The sequence below is a fragment of the Rousettus aegyptiacus genome, unplaced genomic scaffold (assembly GCF_014176215.1).
Source record: "Rousettus aegyptiacus isolate mRouAeg1 unplaced genomic scaffold, mRouAeg1.p scaffold_m13_p_7, whole genome shotgun sequence".
In the NCBI taxonomy this organism is placed as follows: domain Eukaryota; kingdom Metazoa; phylum Chordata; class Mammalia; order Chiroptera; family Pteropodidae; genus Rousettus; species Rousettus aegyptiacus.
The window spans coordinates 99,014,621-99,029,346 of record NW_023416310.1 but is presented as its reverse complement, the minus strand read 5'-3'; the positions used below and the strand labels follow the sequence as shown (position 1 = coordinate 99,029,346).

Genomic DNA, 14,726 nt, shown 5'->3' with positions numbered 1-14,726 from the left:
CGGTGGCACAGTACCCTAGAAAGAACAACTGACCTGGTGGCCGAGACATCTGGGCTCTGGACCTGGGTCTCTACCTTCCCCTTTCCAGGCCTCAGCTTTTCCAGTATAAAGTGAGGGGGCTGGATGAGATCAGTAGTTCCAGAGGACCACGAATGACTCCATGGACAGGCTGCATCTCAATCAGCTGGGGAGCTTTTTGAAAAGAGAGACTCCAGGTCCTCAGCCCCAGAGACACTGGCTGGACATTAGGAAAAGTACCTCATGTGACTGGGTATGCACAGCCAGGTCTCAGACCCAAGGACTCGAATTCTAGAATATAAACTTCATATGGACAAAGACTATGCCTGTCTTATCACGTCTGTTTCCCTGTGCCTGAGGATAGATAGTAAGTTCTCAACAAACATTGTTTGAATGACAAAATACGTTAAAAAAAAAAAAAAAAATCTCATCCAGCAATTATGCTGGTGTGCTACTGGTTCCCTGCAATTTCCCTAAACCAACAGCAGATGGTGATGTTGTATCAACAATGGCTAACTAATGGCCTTGCGACACTAAAATCCACTGGGTCCAGAAGCTACTTCGCCTTCCCCTCCTCCGCGCACATCAGGTACTAGCACACGCTGGGACCCAGAGATGCCTCTTTTCCCCACAACTATCTGCTGGCACTGCCCACACCCTGATGAGAGAGCAAGCCGACTTCCAGGTACATGGGACACCACTACCCTTTCGCAGCCTCTTTCCCAAACGTTCAGTAGGAGGTTTCCTGGACCAATAATAGCCACAGGGGCTCCTGGTGCCTCAAATGGCCTCAGGCAACCAGAGGCCAGGGTCTCTGGGTCTTCAGCCACCAAAGACCAACTACTACAAGTATATGGGTTCCCAAAACCAGAAGTTAGGCTTCCCCCAATCTATGGATGTGAAGCCCTGATAAAAGGCCGACCGTGGGAGCCCGAGGCCAGGGCTCTAATGGTAACCTGAGGAAAGAGCCTGTTTCTGGGAGAAAGACCATTCCCTAAAGCAAGGTCACTGTGCCTCCCAGGGACACAGACAGCAGAGTAGCAACTGCCCAGGGCCTCCACCCCAGGGGAGAGGCAGGAGCTGCCTGAGGGATCTCCACTTAGCAATAGCCCTTGAGCAGCCTGGTAGAGACAGAGCAGTGTGGCCTCCAAAGGCAGCTCTGTCCACAAAATGAGCCTGAACTTTCTAAGGTGCTCTGTGCTTGTGGTTCTGCACAGGGCTGCCCTTCTACACGTTCTGCTTGAGACATTTCCAGAAGCAGCCACACATCTCAGTGTGGCCTGCTCCACTCCTGCTGAGCTGTCTGTCCCTACATCCATGGGCTCTAAACATTTGCTCTCACACCTTAAGTCACATAATTTCTAAGAAGTATAAAGGAGACTCTACTAAGATTCTATAAACCCAAATTACTAAAAGAGCTCTACGAAGGGAGAAGGACCATGGGATTTGTGAATTCAGTTGGCCCCAAGGGAACATCTACTGCAACCCACTCACTTCACATCTCCGGAATCAGAGGCCAGGAAGGGGGAAGGGACTTGCCCACGGTCACATGGCAAGTTCGAGCATACCCAGCACTGAGGTCCAGGCCTCCTGACCTCCACGTATTTGCTGCATGTTTAGGAAGTGCCAACTTGTCAGGATCAGCAGAAACAAGCTCCCTAAAAACTGTATTCCAAACACAAATCCTTCTTACATGGCATCATACAGCTTCTTCTTTTCTAACCAGTCAGTACCCAAAGGTTCTTGAAAAATATTAAAATAGCATAATTTTTAAGGAATGCTGAGGAAGTGGTCATGCGCTTAGTACTATAAAATGAGATTAACAACTCAATCTTCAAAGACACAAAAAAGAGAAAGGAATAACACTATGGGGGGAAAACTCCCAATTGTGCTTTCCCTTCCTAGTGTCAAAGAGCCTCCCCGCCGAGAGCAGGTTGTTCATCAGAAACCAGACCAGAGAGCTAATGCCCAGTCTCCAGTGCCAATCAGATCCGTCCTTTGGGCCTCTAGATGACCAAGGAAGAAGCGGCTGTTGCTCCACCTCCTGGAGAATCCCAAAGGACCACACAGCTCCTAGTCTTCCCACAGGTAGCAAAAGTAGGCTACGCTTGGGAAGTCACTCTTTTGCCATGTGGGAAAGAGAGATGAAATGGGACAAAGCATGACAGGGAGACATAAGTTTATCTCCAAATATGAACACTAATAGCTTAGCTTTCAACTCCCGAGACAGCGACTCTAGACCAGCAAGCTTTAGCTTTTCCACTATAGACTGGGACAGCTGGGCTTGTCCTACTACTTCGTAAGAATGAGACTCTAATAATTTGGGAGTCAAAAAAGCTAATTTTGAAGACAGACAGACCTGAGAAGGAATCCTGACTCTGCCAGTTACTAATGATATAACCTTTGGGAAATTATTCAACCCCTCGTCGACTTACCTTCTAAATCTGTTAAGTGGAAGTGATGTCGTATCTGCATTTTAGGGCTGCGGTAAGAATTAAATAAATTCTGACATAAAAGTGCTTTATTAATACAGCACCTGGAACACAGCAAGCCTTCATTTTCACGAAATGTAGACACCTCCACACAAACAAAAGGAATGCTGATGAAGAGAATGTTATCTCATCCTTTCTCTATCACAGTGATCTCCAGGGAAAGGTTAACTTAGAAATGCTTGTGTCGGGCTGCAAAGGTGCTAGTGGGACCACGTACATCAGAAGGAAAGAAGAGGGAGGGGGAAAGGGTAGAATGTTACGCTGCTGGTCTCCAGTTCCACCTGTGAGCAGATCAAACAGAGCACCCGAAGGCTCCCCCGTACCTGCGCCACTGCGGCGGGTGCTCATGTCTGCCACGTACGTCCACTCATTGGTCGCCGGGTTGTACTGCTCCACGGTGCTCAGGCATTGGCGGGAAGCCCCGTCGTAACCCCCAACAGCATAGAGCTTCCCTGGAACAGACAAAGTGACTGAGGGAGGTACTGGGGACACTGGCATGAAACTGGAGCACAGCTGAAAGTCCTTCACCTCACGGGGGCGCCCTCACTGCCATCGGGATTCAGGACCTCTTCCCTCCAGGGCGGACCATCAACTTACTTCCCAACCAGGATAAGCATCCTTCACATCTCAGCCTTCTACTTCCTCTTACATCAGTACTTCTCAAGGAAGTACTGAGCCCTTTTATAAATAAGCACCCAAACACCTGGAGTGTGTGAATGGAGGGCTCTATGTGTACTCTGGGCTGGCATGGCTGGAATTTACCTGCAGACGTCCTTGTGATCTCTGAGCCATGCACAAGAGCCCTGAAGCAACGTCACTTATTTTTAAAATTTAAAAAAGAAAAAACACACATAAGCTGTTTATCTAAGAGCATCATTTCCACTTGGGCTAGAGGGAGGTTGGCCAAAGGGGTAGGAAATTGGTATTTGAATTCTCACAGAGCAGGGATTCAAAACATTTTGGGTTTATCGTGTCGTCTTAGAATGCAGTGGGAGAGTCTCGCGCATGTGTGGTGGTGTGCGTACGGGGGAGGTGAGCAGTACAATAACTAGCAGGTGAAAATATGCAATTGTTTTAAGTGAGAAAGAGATTCTCAGGCTCAAAACTACGCTCTAGCACCAGGACTACTGCCATATCAAATGTATAATTATTTCTTCTTCCATCCTTGATCCTTTTTCTTTCCTGCCCCACAGACCCCTCAACTGGCCCTTCTATGAGAAAGGAACACCTCCTCCCCAGTTCTGCCATCACCTAAGCCAGAGAGAAAAATCCCGGCCCAGCAGCTCCTCCAGGGCCCAGGCCAGCCTCTCAGTATGTGCTGGCTCAGATACATTAGCAGCCCACCCGCTGCCCACCACTCATCAAAGCCTAAGCCACTGGGGAGGAGACAAGAAGCTCCCCAGGGCAAGCCCAGCGCACTGGAAACCTTATTCTGTCACATGTGATCTCTGCTGCTGGGAGCTTCTGCCTAATCTCCAAGCCTCGCTGTCCCTTTTCCTAAGTAGGAATTCTTCCAGGCAGCCAGCAGCAAATGATTCTGATTTCCGTTCTTTATTTTTCTCCCAGGGTCATTCAGACCATACGGCCACGGTAAGGAGATGATGAGGGAGGGTCGTGTGGAAACGACGCGGGGAGCTGCGTCTGCAAGGCCGCAGGGCGGCAGGGTCCACTTAGGATCCTCCTCACCGTGCTCACCAAAGCTGTAAACCGGACTCTCCGTTGCCCCAGGGTGACCCATAGCCAAAAGAGCTTCAAATTCAGGATGAACAAAAACATCCCCAGTCTGTCCTCTGTGTCAACAGGGCATGCTACAAAACAGCACTTCTTCCACACACACAACACGGCCACAGAGGCCTTTGTCAAGGGGAGTATTTCAAATTACTACCATGAAGGGGCCTCCTCCAACCCCTGTCAAACATTCCAACCCTGTGTCAGCTGAAAAAATACCGACTCAAGGTTTCTCCTTGAGCCTATTCATGGGGATATGCTATTTTTAACCCCTACTCTATTGTTTGATAGTCCTGGCTAAGGAAGAAGGGGAAAATGGGATGGTGGCTAGACAAAGCACTTACATTTGGCAGACAAATCAATTTCTGTTCCACCAGGAGGATGAGATTGCAAGAAACAATTTATCTTTTGTAGGAGGACAAAATCCTTGCACTTGCTAAGATGACTTGTTCAGGATGTTAGAATAATATACTTTTAAATGAAAATTTAAACTACAAAATACTGGTACAGACCTAGAAATGCAGTGAGAAAAGAGAATCTTTCTGTTAATGTCTAACTCACCGCACATTACACTCTCCCCAAAGCACTGCGTGTTCTTGTGTGCACACACGCGAGAGAGAATGCCTGCATATACGTCTCAATGCGCAGATAGTCCAGCTACATTCCCACCTCAGGACAGCGTAATAAACCAGTGTTCTGCAAAGTACAGTGTTTTAGTCCCAATAATACTCTATGCTTGAATACAATGAATTCACAGATGTTTATAAAACTCCTCCCTCTTAGCACTTTCTAGCGGTCTGAAGGAGTGGAGCACAGCAGAAAGAGGAGTGGGTTAGGAGTCGGACCTGGGTTCGAGGGCCAGCTACATTATACTAACAAGGGCACTTACCCCTCTGGGACTCAGTTTCCCACTCAGGAGAATAGGGAAGATCTAAATCTTGTCTATTTCAGAAGGGTTTGGGGAGTAAAACTGAGGAACTGATGTGAAAGCTATGTATAAACCACGGCGCCCTGTCTAACCAGGGCCCAGACCACACCCTATTCACCTTTCCTGACCAGAGCAGGGCTCTACCACCAACCTGCCCTGGGGAAGAAGACGACTTGGGAAGAGGTGCCCTCCTCACTCAGGGCTCTGTCAGTGTTCAACGTAACAAAAACGAGGACGAAATTAATTAAACAATTAACTCTCACTCCCTTTACATTACATTCCTGGGTTACGCACTGACTCTAAATTCCCCACTCTCCTCCCTCCCTCACCTGTGATAGAGTTACTGACAAGGAGCCAAAGTCAAAGGCCAGTGTTTCCTCTCTAAGGTTCCTCCTACTTCACTCACTTATTTGTCTCAGGCCAATAGCTTTACCTCTGAGTCTCAACTTTCCTCATCTGTTAAGTCAGGCAACTAGTATGTGACTCAGGGCAGTGATCAAAGGAATAGAGCTAGAGAACCAGGAAAAGACCCATGGGCTGGGGCGAGGGCAGGCCCCCACCCAATGCTGCTCCTTACCCTCCACGACACCCACACCCACACTGCTCCGCCGTGTGTTCATTGGGGCCACGAAGAACCACTCGTTAGTCTTGTAGCTGTAGGCTTCCACTGATGCTAGGCCTGGGAGATAAGAGACTCGTGAGATTTCTAGGGCACCAGGCCTCACCCTGCTGTGCCGAGAACCAGTGAGGATGGGGAAGGGTACACACCTCGGGGCTGGAAACCTGGGTGTCTGGCTCAGCACCGCCTCCACCTCACCGTGTGGCCTATGGTGCCTGCCTGAAACACATCTGCACTGTGTCTACGTGGGAAGACCACTAAGACCTGACCCAGACAATGGGTTGTGAGAGCACAGGGGTTATAACTGAACTGCCCTGCAAACACTGTTAAACCTACAGAATGGAATAAATAGGTTTGCCTCACAGAACACCTAGTCTAATCCTCTTTACCTTTGCTTTCCTCTACGTTGGAAGCTGGAAAGCTGAAAACTTGCCTACACAGACTCCCGTATAACTATGAGTGACCAAGTCAATGCAGTCTACCCAGAAGTCTGATGCGGATTTCTGAAATAGCCTTTGCTTTTCTGATACAGGTGCTACCCCTTCCTGCTTTTTGTACCTGGAACATAAATATGTTGGCTGGAACTTAACAGCCATCTTGTAATGAAGAGAGGCTTAAAAAATTTGGCCCAGTATTTCTGAGCAACTGGACCGAGTCAGCAATTGCCAACCTCTGGACTTCTTGTTTCATGAATAAAACAAAAGCTCTCTTCTGTTTAAGCCACAGTTTTGTCTCTTTTTCTAAGGACAACTGAAAGCAAATCCTAAAGAATTTCTAAAAAGAAACAATGTCCCACTACCCTTCTGTTCCCCTTATTCCCAGGTCCCATTACTAGAGGCAGTCTTTACTAGGGGCTAAAGACCCTACAATTATATGAGTGAGGCAAAGAGAAGGGGCCAGGAAAAGTCAAAAATTCCTGAAGACACAAATGAAAATTCAGAGAAGTAAAAGATACTGTTGTTCACATCCCTGGGAGCTAAAGGATATCATTTGAGTTTAACATGGTTACTGTCTACAGAGACACCACCAGGAGACAGGAGAAGAGATGAGATAATCTCTCCAAGTCCACTAATAGTTTCTGATTCTAACCTTGACGCTAGATAAAAACCAGGAGCAAGGGGGTGCTCCTGCAGTGGCACAGCCTTGCAAAGCTTCTGTGGGTCAGTAAAAGGGACAATGGACAAAGACTTCATGGCCTGAGCCAGGTATCTTCCTATGGCTGAACCTCAGCTCCCTCATCTGTCCAATAGAGGATTCAGACTATAGTCCCGGGATACCCTCCAGCTAAGCAGGCTCTCTTTCTAAGTCTCATCTTCTGAGTAAATGGGGTCTCAGCCACTGGAAAGGAGAAAGGGGGCTTCTTCTGAACCCTAAAAATGACAGCATGTGGGCAGTTATATATTCTTTGTGTAGGAAGGCCTGGTTCTGGCACCCAAGCCAGTAGACAAGAAAGGATGGGTTTGTTTGGGGGTAAGTAGCCATGCATGGACAGAAGGTCAGCTAAAGAACTGGCTGAGCAAACCAGGATTGCATGAAGGGTATGTCCCAGGCTGGGACAGATGGGGACCACATCCGGGACCTACCAGTACTGCCATCAAAGCCCCCCACGGCGTAGAGCAGGTCATTGAGCACGGCTGCGCCCAGAGTGCTCCGGCGTTCCTGCATGCTCGCGATGGACGTCCACTGGTCCTTTACACCATCATACACGTCCACTGTCCGCACACGCAGTGAGCCATTAAACCCGCCCACGGCATACACATGGCCAGCCATAAACACCACACCTGAGGCACAGGAAATCAAGGCACTGAGGTCATCTCTGGCAGCTGATCACTCATGCTGAGAAGTGACAGTGGGGGAGCAAGGCAGCCATGTGAATAATTCACCATTAAAGGTGATCTCTATCTTTATATATTTGGAAGTCATTATGGGACTCATTGGATATTTTTTTCATATTTGCTTTTCTAATTTTGTTTGATTTGAGCAAATGCTTGGACTTAAGTTTGAAGTCCCTATGCACAAAAGAACTGACCCCAGAAGGTACAGCTAGAAAGTGGGCAGGTGGGAAAGGGAAGGGAATAGAGTCTGTAACGCGCAGATGTTTAGGGAAACACGAAGCAGGGCACGACTTCTGGCACCAGGCACAGACAAGCCGCCAGAGAAAGGCGGCCTGCAAAATGAGAGATGGCACTGCTCACCGGCTCTGCATCTCCTGGAGGGAAGCTCGGCAATCTGGTCCCATCGGTCCTCCTCAAAATCATAGCACTCCACGCTGCGGATCGCCTTAGGTGCCTGGCCACCAACCACGATCATGACCTCCAGAAAGACAAGTGGACATTAGCTGGGTCTCCCCAACACCCAATTCATGGGTGACCAATCCCTGGTACTTCCACATGCTAACGACCCAGGGTCCATGGGTGACCTGAGATGCCAGTTTACAGGGCCACATACATGAAGGTGCCGCCCCTAATCATCAACAGGCATGGGTATTCAAGAAAAGTCTAATGAGCATCTCCCCACAAAAACACGACCATCTCCACTTCTCGAATACCCCTGTCCAGGGCTGTGTTTAAGGTACATGCAGACAACTAGGGGCATCTTCTGCAATTTCAGTGCCCTCAAGATTTGGGGCAGGGGCACTAAATTTCATATTGAAACAAAATATTCTAAAATATACATCAAAATTTGAATATATTTTAGAAAAGACTGCAGAATTTGGATGCATTCTGAGATAAAAATATTTCTGAATGCACAGACTACAGGGGGGTACTTATCCACTGCAGTATCAAAAAAAAAAAAAACTGTGAAACACTGCTTTGTGATGGCTACCACAAAAATTTATTCAACCAATGATGTTCTGAAAAACAGTGCTATCAGTGCTATTTCCTCAAGTAAGGTGGTAGCTACCACTGCCAGTCACTGTGTGAAATATGTTGTCATTTGCTTGTCACAGCTCTGCGAGTAGCTATGATCAACTCCATTGACAGATGAGGAAAGTAAAGCTCAGAGGACACAGGTAAATTGCCCAAGGTCACACAGCTAAGAGTGGCAGAACAGAGACTGAAAGCCAAGTCTACCTGACAGAGAGATGAGGCAGCCCCACTACTCTCCTGCCCTAGAGACAGAGTCCATGCAAAGCCAGCTCACTACATCCATGTTTTTCAAACTGCAGGTCATATTTCATTAGTGGGTCATGAGATCACTTTAATAGATCGCAACCAGCATACTCTTAATAGAACAGCACATAAAACATACTATGAAATATTTGTTCTGGTTATATACACATGTATGTCTCCTGAGCAGCAATTTAAACATATTTCTTAGTGTATAGTCTAAATGCCACTCTTCTGGCTATGGTCATAGAACTGTGGTACTTAATCGTGGTATCCCTGCTGTTGTGACTTTTGTCACACGTTATTAATAAATAAAAATTAAGGTACCAAAGTTAACAAAAGTTTACACATTTTAATAAACTTGTGCCAAGTCATGACTGTTCCATAATGATATCATTCTCACTTGCTGGCATTCCAAGATGCTTTCTTAAGCGGAGAGAAAGGGGTGTTAGTCACAGGCAGCTTAATCAATATAAGTCACAAGATTTTCTCATCACCAGTAGCCTGTCTTATTTATACCAGTGGTTTTCAAACGTCAGTGTGCATTAGAGTCACCTTGAAGACCTGTTAAAACAGATATTGCAGGGCCCCACCCCCAGACTTTCTAATCCAGGTCTGAAGCAGGATTGAGAATATGCATTCCTAACAAATTCCCAGTTGATACTGATGCTGTTCCAGGATTCCTACTTTGATAACCACTGTTTTAACCCACAGACCACAGGGATTTCCTGATGTTGTGCCATTAACATTTTTGCTGTCATGAGCTACCATAGTGCTCTTTACTTCCCCACAATGTAGTTTTGGGGAGAGGAGTGATCATCACAATCTGTGAGTTCACAGAAGTACTTCCCTCAGGTGAACATTCTCTACAAAAGGAGGAGGCAGACCCAGGGCTGACAAACATTGCTCAAAATCAATCATGTATGCCCCAAGATTCCAGATTCAGACTCACCTCCTGGTCATCAGAGTTAGTCACAACTGTCTGAAGCCAAATGGGTGGCCAATGTTCAACAACTTAGAATTCAGTTCCAACTTCTGGAACATCCCAAAGAAACCCAGGACACACAGTCCAGGCTTAAGGCTGCTGCTGCTTCTGGAAATAAACAATTTCCATTTGCCTTTCCTTAATGCCTCAGCTCAGAGGGTCCACTGCTTTATGTCAAGAAAAGCCGTTTTCGGAGAGAAGCTGAATTCTGCATTACTTCCCATCTGTAATTCTCTGCTTAGACAGGCATCCATGAAGAGTTTAAGCAGTGGGTAAATGAATACAGCCTCTCAGTAAACTTTAGACAATGCCCAACTACCCCTCCAGGGCCGAATGGCTTGCCCTGCATTTGTAAACATACCTAGAACTTGCATTGTCATTCTGGTTCTGAGTTGGTAAAACTAAAATGAAGTTTAGCAAGAATTTTCTTTTGAAACCTAATATTTGGGGCTGGACGAGAATAAAACCAGTTTTGTTTTCTTTCTGCAGTGACCTCAGGTACCCAACACCCTTACACATGCTCTTCCCTCTCCCTGAACCATTCTTCCCCCTTTCTGAACCCCCTGCTTTAATACCTGCTTATCTTCGGGTCTCAGTTTACATGCCACTTCCTCCAAGAGGACCTCTCTGCCCTCCAAATCTGAGTTAAATATCCCTTCTCTGAGACTGCACATGCCCTGTGTTCTCTCATTAAAACTGCTCCACATTACACTTTATCTCTGGTGACTTTGTCTCCTTCGTCTCTCCTCCTAGACAGTGAGCCCTACCAGGGAAGAAAATGTATTTGATGACCCTAGAGTTTTATGGTGCTAGGTAAAAGTGAGGACTCAAATATGAATTTGGAATAAAGAATGAAATAATAAACAGTACATACAAAGAGATTAATTTTTTTAAAAAAATATACAGTTAAATATAAAAAAAAGTACAGGCCAGAATGTCACTTTCTTGGGTGAAGATATGTTAGACACCAGATTACAGATCTGGAGATGCTGAGAAAAACAAACAAATAAAAAGAGAGAGAGTTTTTCCATCTTTTGGCTCAATTACCAGAAGAAAGGCTTCTTATTCTTTATACAAGCTATCAGGCTTCTTCTATAAATAGAAAAAGGCAAAGCTTTCAGGGAAGCTCACCATCCCCTCATGGGGTACCAGGGGGTCCATTCACATTGAAGAAAATCCAGCACTTATCTCTGAGAGTTTCCATAGTAACAGAGAAACAGAATTACAGAAATGCAAATATTTTAATGTTCAAGTAAAACATGAGTAGAAAGACAAAATACAGAACAATGTTTTCAAAATAAACTTGCTTTGAGCTCATAAAACCACTGTTGAGGAAAGACTTTTCATATTCAAAACCTGTACAACGATCTTGGAAGAGTAGTTATGAGGTTTTGTGGGATAAGACCATCAGTTTCTGAAAATGTAGAGGTAGCTCAAGGCAGAGGGAGATGCAGACGTACTTTCTGATTCTCTCCTAGGCATAAGAAATCCAGTTTCTATGGCAGTCCTTGGAAGAAGCCATCACACAAGAAAAACTACACTCATCATTATGTAATTGTGCAGACATGGAATTGTGCAGAGTTAAAAGAATAAATTCCCTATCTTGAATACTAACAGATGATTGTGTCCATAGATACCCTATCTTGGCAACCAATTAGATAAAAATGAATATTCCCCAAAGTCTACTTGTATTACAGCTCTTAAATTATAAACCTCTACCTACTAAAGAAGGCCACAGAATGTCAGGGCAAGAAGAGATCTGAATTGTTCTCTCTTACGAGCCCTCATTTTATATTTCCAGACACATTCAGGCCTAAGGAGCTCAATAGGCATATTTCTTTTTTCCCCAATACCCTTAAATCTCAATTTCCTAAAGATTTATAATGTCTTTAATAGCAATTACTAAAACAAATCTGCTTATTTAACGATCACTATTTTTAAAATTTATCCTTCAAGTAATCATACATTACTACTAGTGGTCATATGGGAATCAGGATAAACCAAAGAGCTAGCTCCAGGCTAACAATTGTGCTAGACTGAACATGATTTAATCACTCTCAAGATCTGCAGTGTACTTGTGAGTCGTGCAGGGCACCTCAGGGTCCTGCCCCCAAGTCTCAATTGAAGGCTGCAGAAGTTCTGGTGCATGGAGTGTTCTAGTTGACAGAGCCAGACTCAACTGTGGTGGCGGGGGGTGGGAGAGTAAGGGATGGTTATTGGACAACTCTCAAGAAAAACACATTCATTTACTACAATGAGATTAGTGAGACCATGGAAAAGACTATTTGATTCCTTAGGAAGGAAATTTCACTTCCAGCATAACATGACAGTTTTAAATAAATATGTACAGCCATCTCTTTCACATAGATGACTCTGACTCTACCAGTATGACTGTGGAAGTTAAAACACATTGGTCCCTCCTCGTGATATGACACCACTCTGTGTCTGAGAGCCATTAGGTACCAGAGAATAGCCAGAGAAAGAAGCAGTAGGTGAACAGAGCAGAGCTTTCCAGACCATTGCGGATCCAGTCCCTAACCCTAACCCATATGTCACTAGACTCTCCATTAAGGTGAGAGGAACAACCTGGGCTCTGCACTTTTTTCATCAGGAAAGAGTAGAGCGTGTGTCCAAACTCTCTTCCATGACCGGTGAGCTGGGCAGAAGGCAGGCCCAGCCAGTCGGTCCCTCGGGCCAGGGCAGGAAGTGAGACTCTCTCTTACCCTGGTGCGTGGGGCCGCAGGGCTAACACCAAAAATTCATCCGAAGGAGCATATCCAGTCGATGCAGAAGACTTGTTCCAGCAGGTTTCTGAGCAACGGGTGCTCCAGGCAAGAGCTGACAGCCGAGGTGCAGAAACAGTGGGGATTAGAGACTCAGCAATGCGAAAGCAAGACCCAGGGAAGAGAGGAGTGGGAAAATGGGCTTTAGAGTCAGGCACGCCTTACTCTAAATATCAGCCCAGTCACTAACTAGCTGTGTGACCGAGGGCAAGGCACTTACCCTTGCAAAGCGTTACTTTCATTACCTGTAATAGCAAGATAATAGGATATTTCTTCCATGAGTGTCAGGAAGCTTAAATGATTTAAAGCACTTAGTGTAGTGCTTGGTAAACAGTAAATACTAAATGTTAGCTTCTATTATTAGAACAAAACCAACATCACATTCCCATTATTATTAAAGCAGTTGCTAAAAAACATACTCCCAATGAAAGAAAAGGACACTTTATGATCTGTGAAAGAGAGAGTGAGTACCACCAATTCCAGGAGTGATGATGGGGCTTTTTCAGGACCTCTGAGTGTTTTCCAGGTATGGCCTGGATCCATTTCAAGGGCCAAGATAGAAGAAGAGCAGGAGCCTGGCCCAGGTGAGAAGTCATCCTATCCACCATGCCAACAGCCTTGTTTCCAACACTGTCTTCTAAAAGCAGGACAGCCCAACTCAGGAAGAGGTCACCTACTTTTAGCCCAAATGGCTTTCTGGCTGCATTTTTACAGAGTTGAATAGAGATGTCAACTAAACTGAAATGACTGAAAAGTGCCAAGCTCACTGCATCTCCAAAGGGTTCATTTGCATCTTTCTGGAACCTCATTCCTCTACTGCCATCTGTGGAACAGGGTAACCTAGGAGTGTTTCCAACAGCTGGGAGACAGCCTCTGGTTGTCCATGGCAACGCAGCCTCTGGGAAAGTGCTGGGCGTTGAATGTGTGGGATGATGCTATTAGCTGTTCCGGCTTGAATGTGTCAGTATGATCCATGCATAAACAGCTCAGAAAAAAACACCCAGCTATCTCAAGGCAAAGTCCTATTTCTTTCAGGCAGGGGGACTGGTTGGCAAATACATTCACTGCTGACAATTGCTGAGAACAGGGCAAACCTCTCCCCACCACTTTGTTTCTTAAAGTTGGCTCTGTCAGAAAGCCTACCTGGGCTGAATTTATGAAAGCCCAAACGAGCTGGCCCATGGAATTCCTGTGGCTCCTCCTCTAACTAAGCCAATTATCTCCCAACTTCTCCTCTTCATCCACTTATTAGGCTACTTAAATATTTCTATCTTACTTTCTCAAAAGGACCTCTTAAAAGTACAAGTCCCCAGAGGGCAGGAATTGGGTTCCTCCCACATAATACTGAGGTAAAATGCTTTTGTGAAATTTGGAAGCAGTATAATACAACAGTTAAAAGCACAGGGTCTGGAGTCAGCCATCCTTGGCTTAAATCTCAGCCTGGCTATTTACTAGCTATGATTTAAAGATACGTCACACATTCTTTGATATTCCTTCACTCAAGACATGTAACTTAATTCCTATCCCTTTGAGTGTGGGCTAGACTACTGACTTGTACCTAGCAAATAAAATACTGCATAAGTGATAGAACATCACTTTGAAAGTAGGTTACAAAAAGTCTACAGCTATGTCTTAGGCATGCTCTCTTGTTCTCTCGCTGTAGAATGACTTCTCTGGGGAAAGCCAGCTGTCATGTCATGAAGACACTCAAGTGGCTTATGGAGAGGCCATAGGGTGAGGAACCAAGTCCTACAAGCAATTGGGAGAATGAGCTTAGAATCAGATCCTCCCTAAACGAGCCTAGATGTGACTCCAGCCCCAAACAGCTTGACTACAACTTTATGAGAGGCCCTGCACCAGGACGACCCAGCTAAGCTACTCTGGGCTCCTGCCCACAAAAACTGTGAGATAATAAACATTTGTTGCATTAAGTCACAAAGGTTAGAGTAATTCGTAATGCAGAAATTTGTAACTAATACATAATAAATAGGTGACATAACCCAAGATCTAATTTCCTCATTTGTAAGATGCAGACAATTACAATTCTGAAAATCCTATGAGGC

General features: G+C 45.5%; 1 protein-coding gene across 23 annotated transcripts in view; it reads right to left on the bottom strand.

Moving 5' to 3' along the window:
- KLHL3 (kelch like family member 3) overlaps positions 1–14,726 on the bottom strand; it is a 228,709-nt gene that overhangs the window by 11,354 nt on the left and 202,629 nt on the right. For all 23 annotated transcript variants that reach the window (XR_004951879.1, XM_016160622.2, XM_016160625.2 and 20 more), the window contains 4 exons: positions 7,981–8,098; positions 7,369–7,566; positions 5,744–5,845; positions 2,834–2,962 (listed from right to left, as the gene is read on the bottom strand). Coding sequence is in view for 22 of the 23 variants with exons in the window: in XM_016160622.2 (XP_016016108.1) it covers positions 2,834–2,962; positions 5,744–5,845; positions 7,369–7,566; positions 7,981–8,098 (547 nt within the window). In the remaining variant the exon portion in view is untranslated. The remainder of the gene's footprint in view (positions 1–2,833; positions 2,963–5,743; positions 5,846–7,368; positions 7,567–7,980; positions 8,099–14,726) is intronic.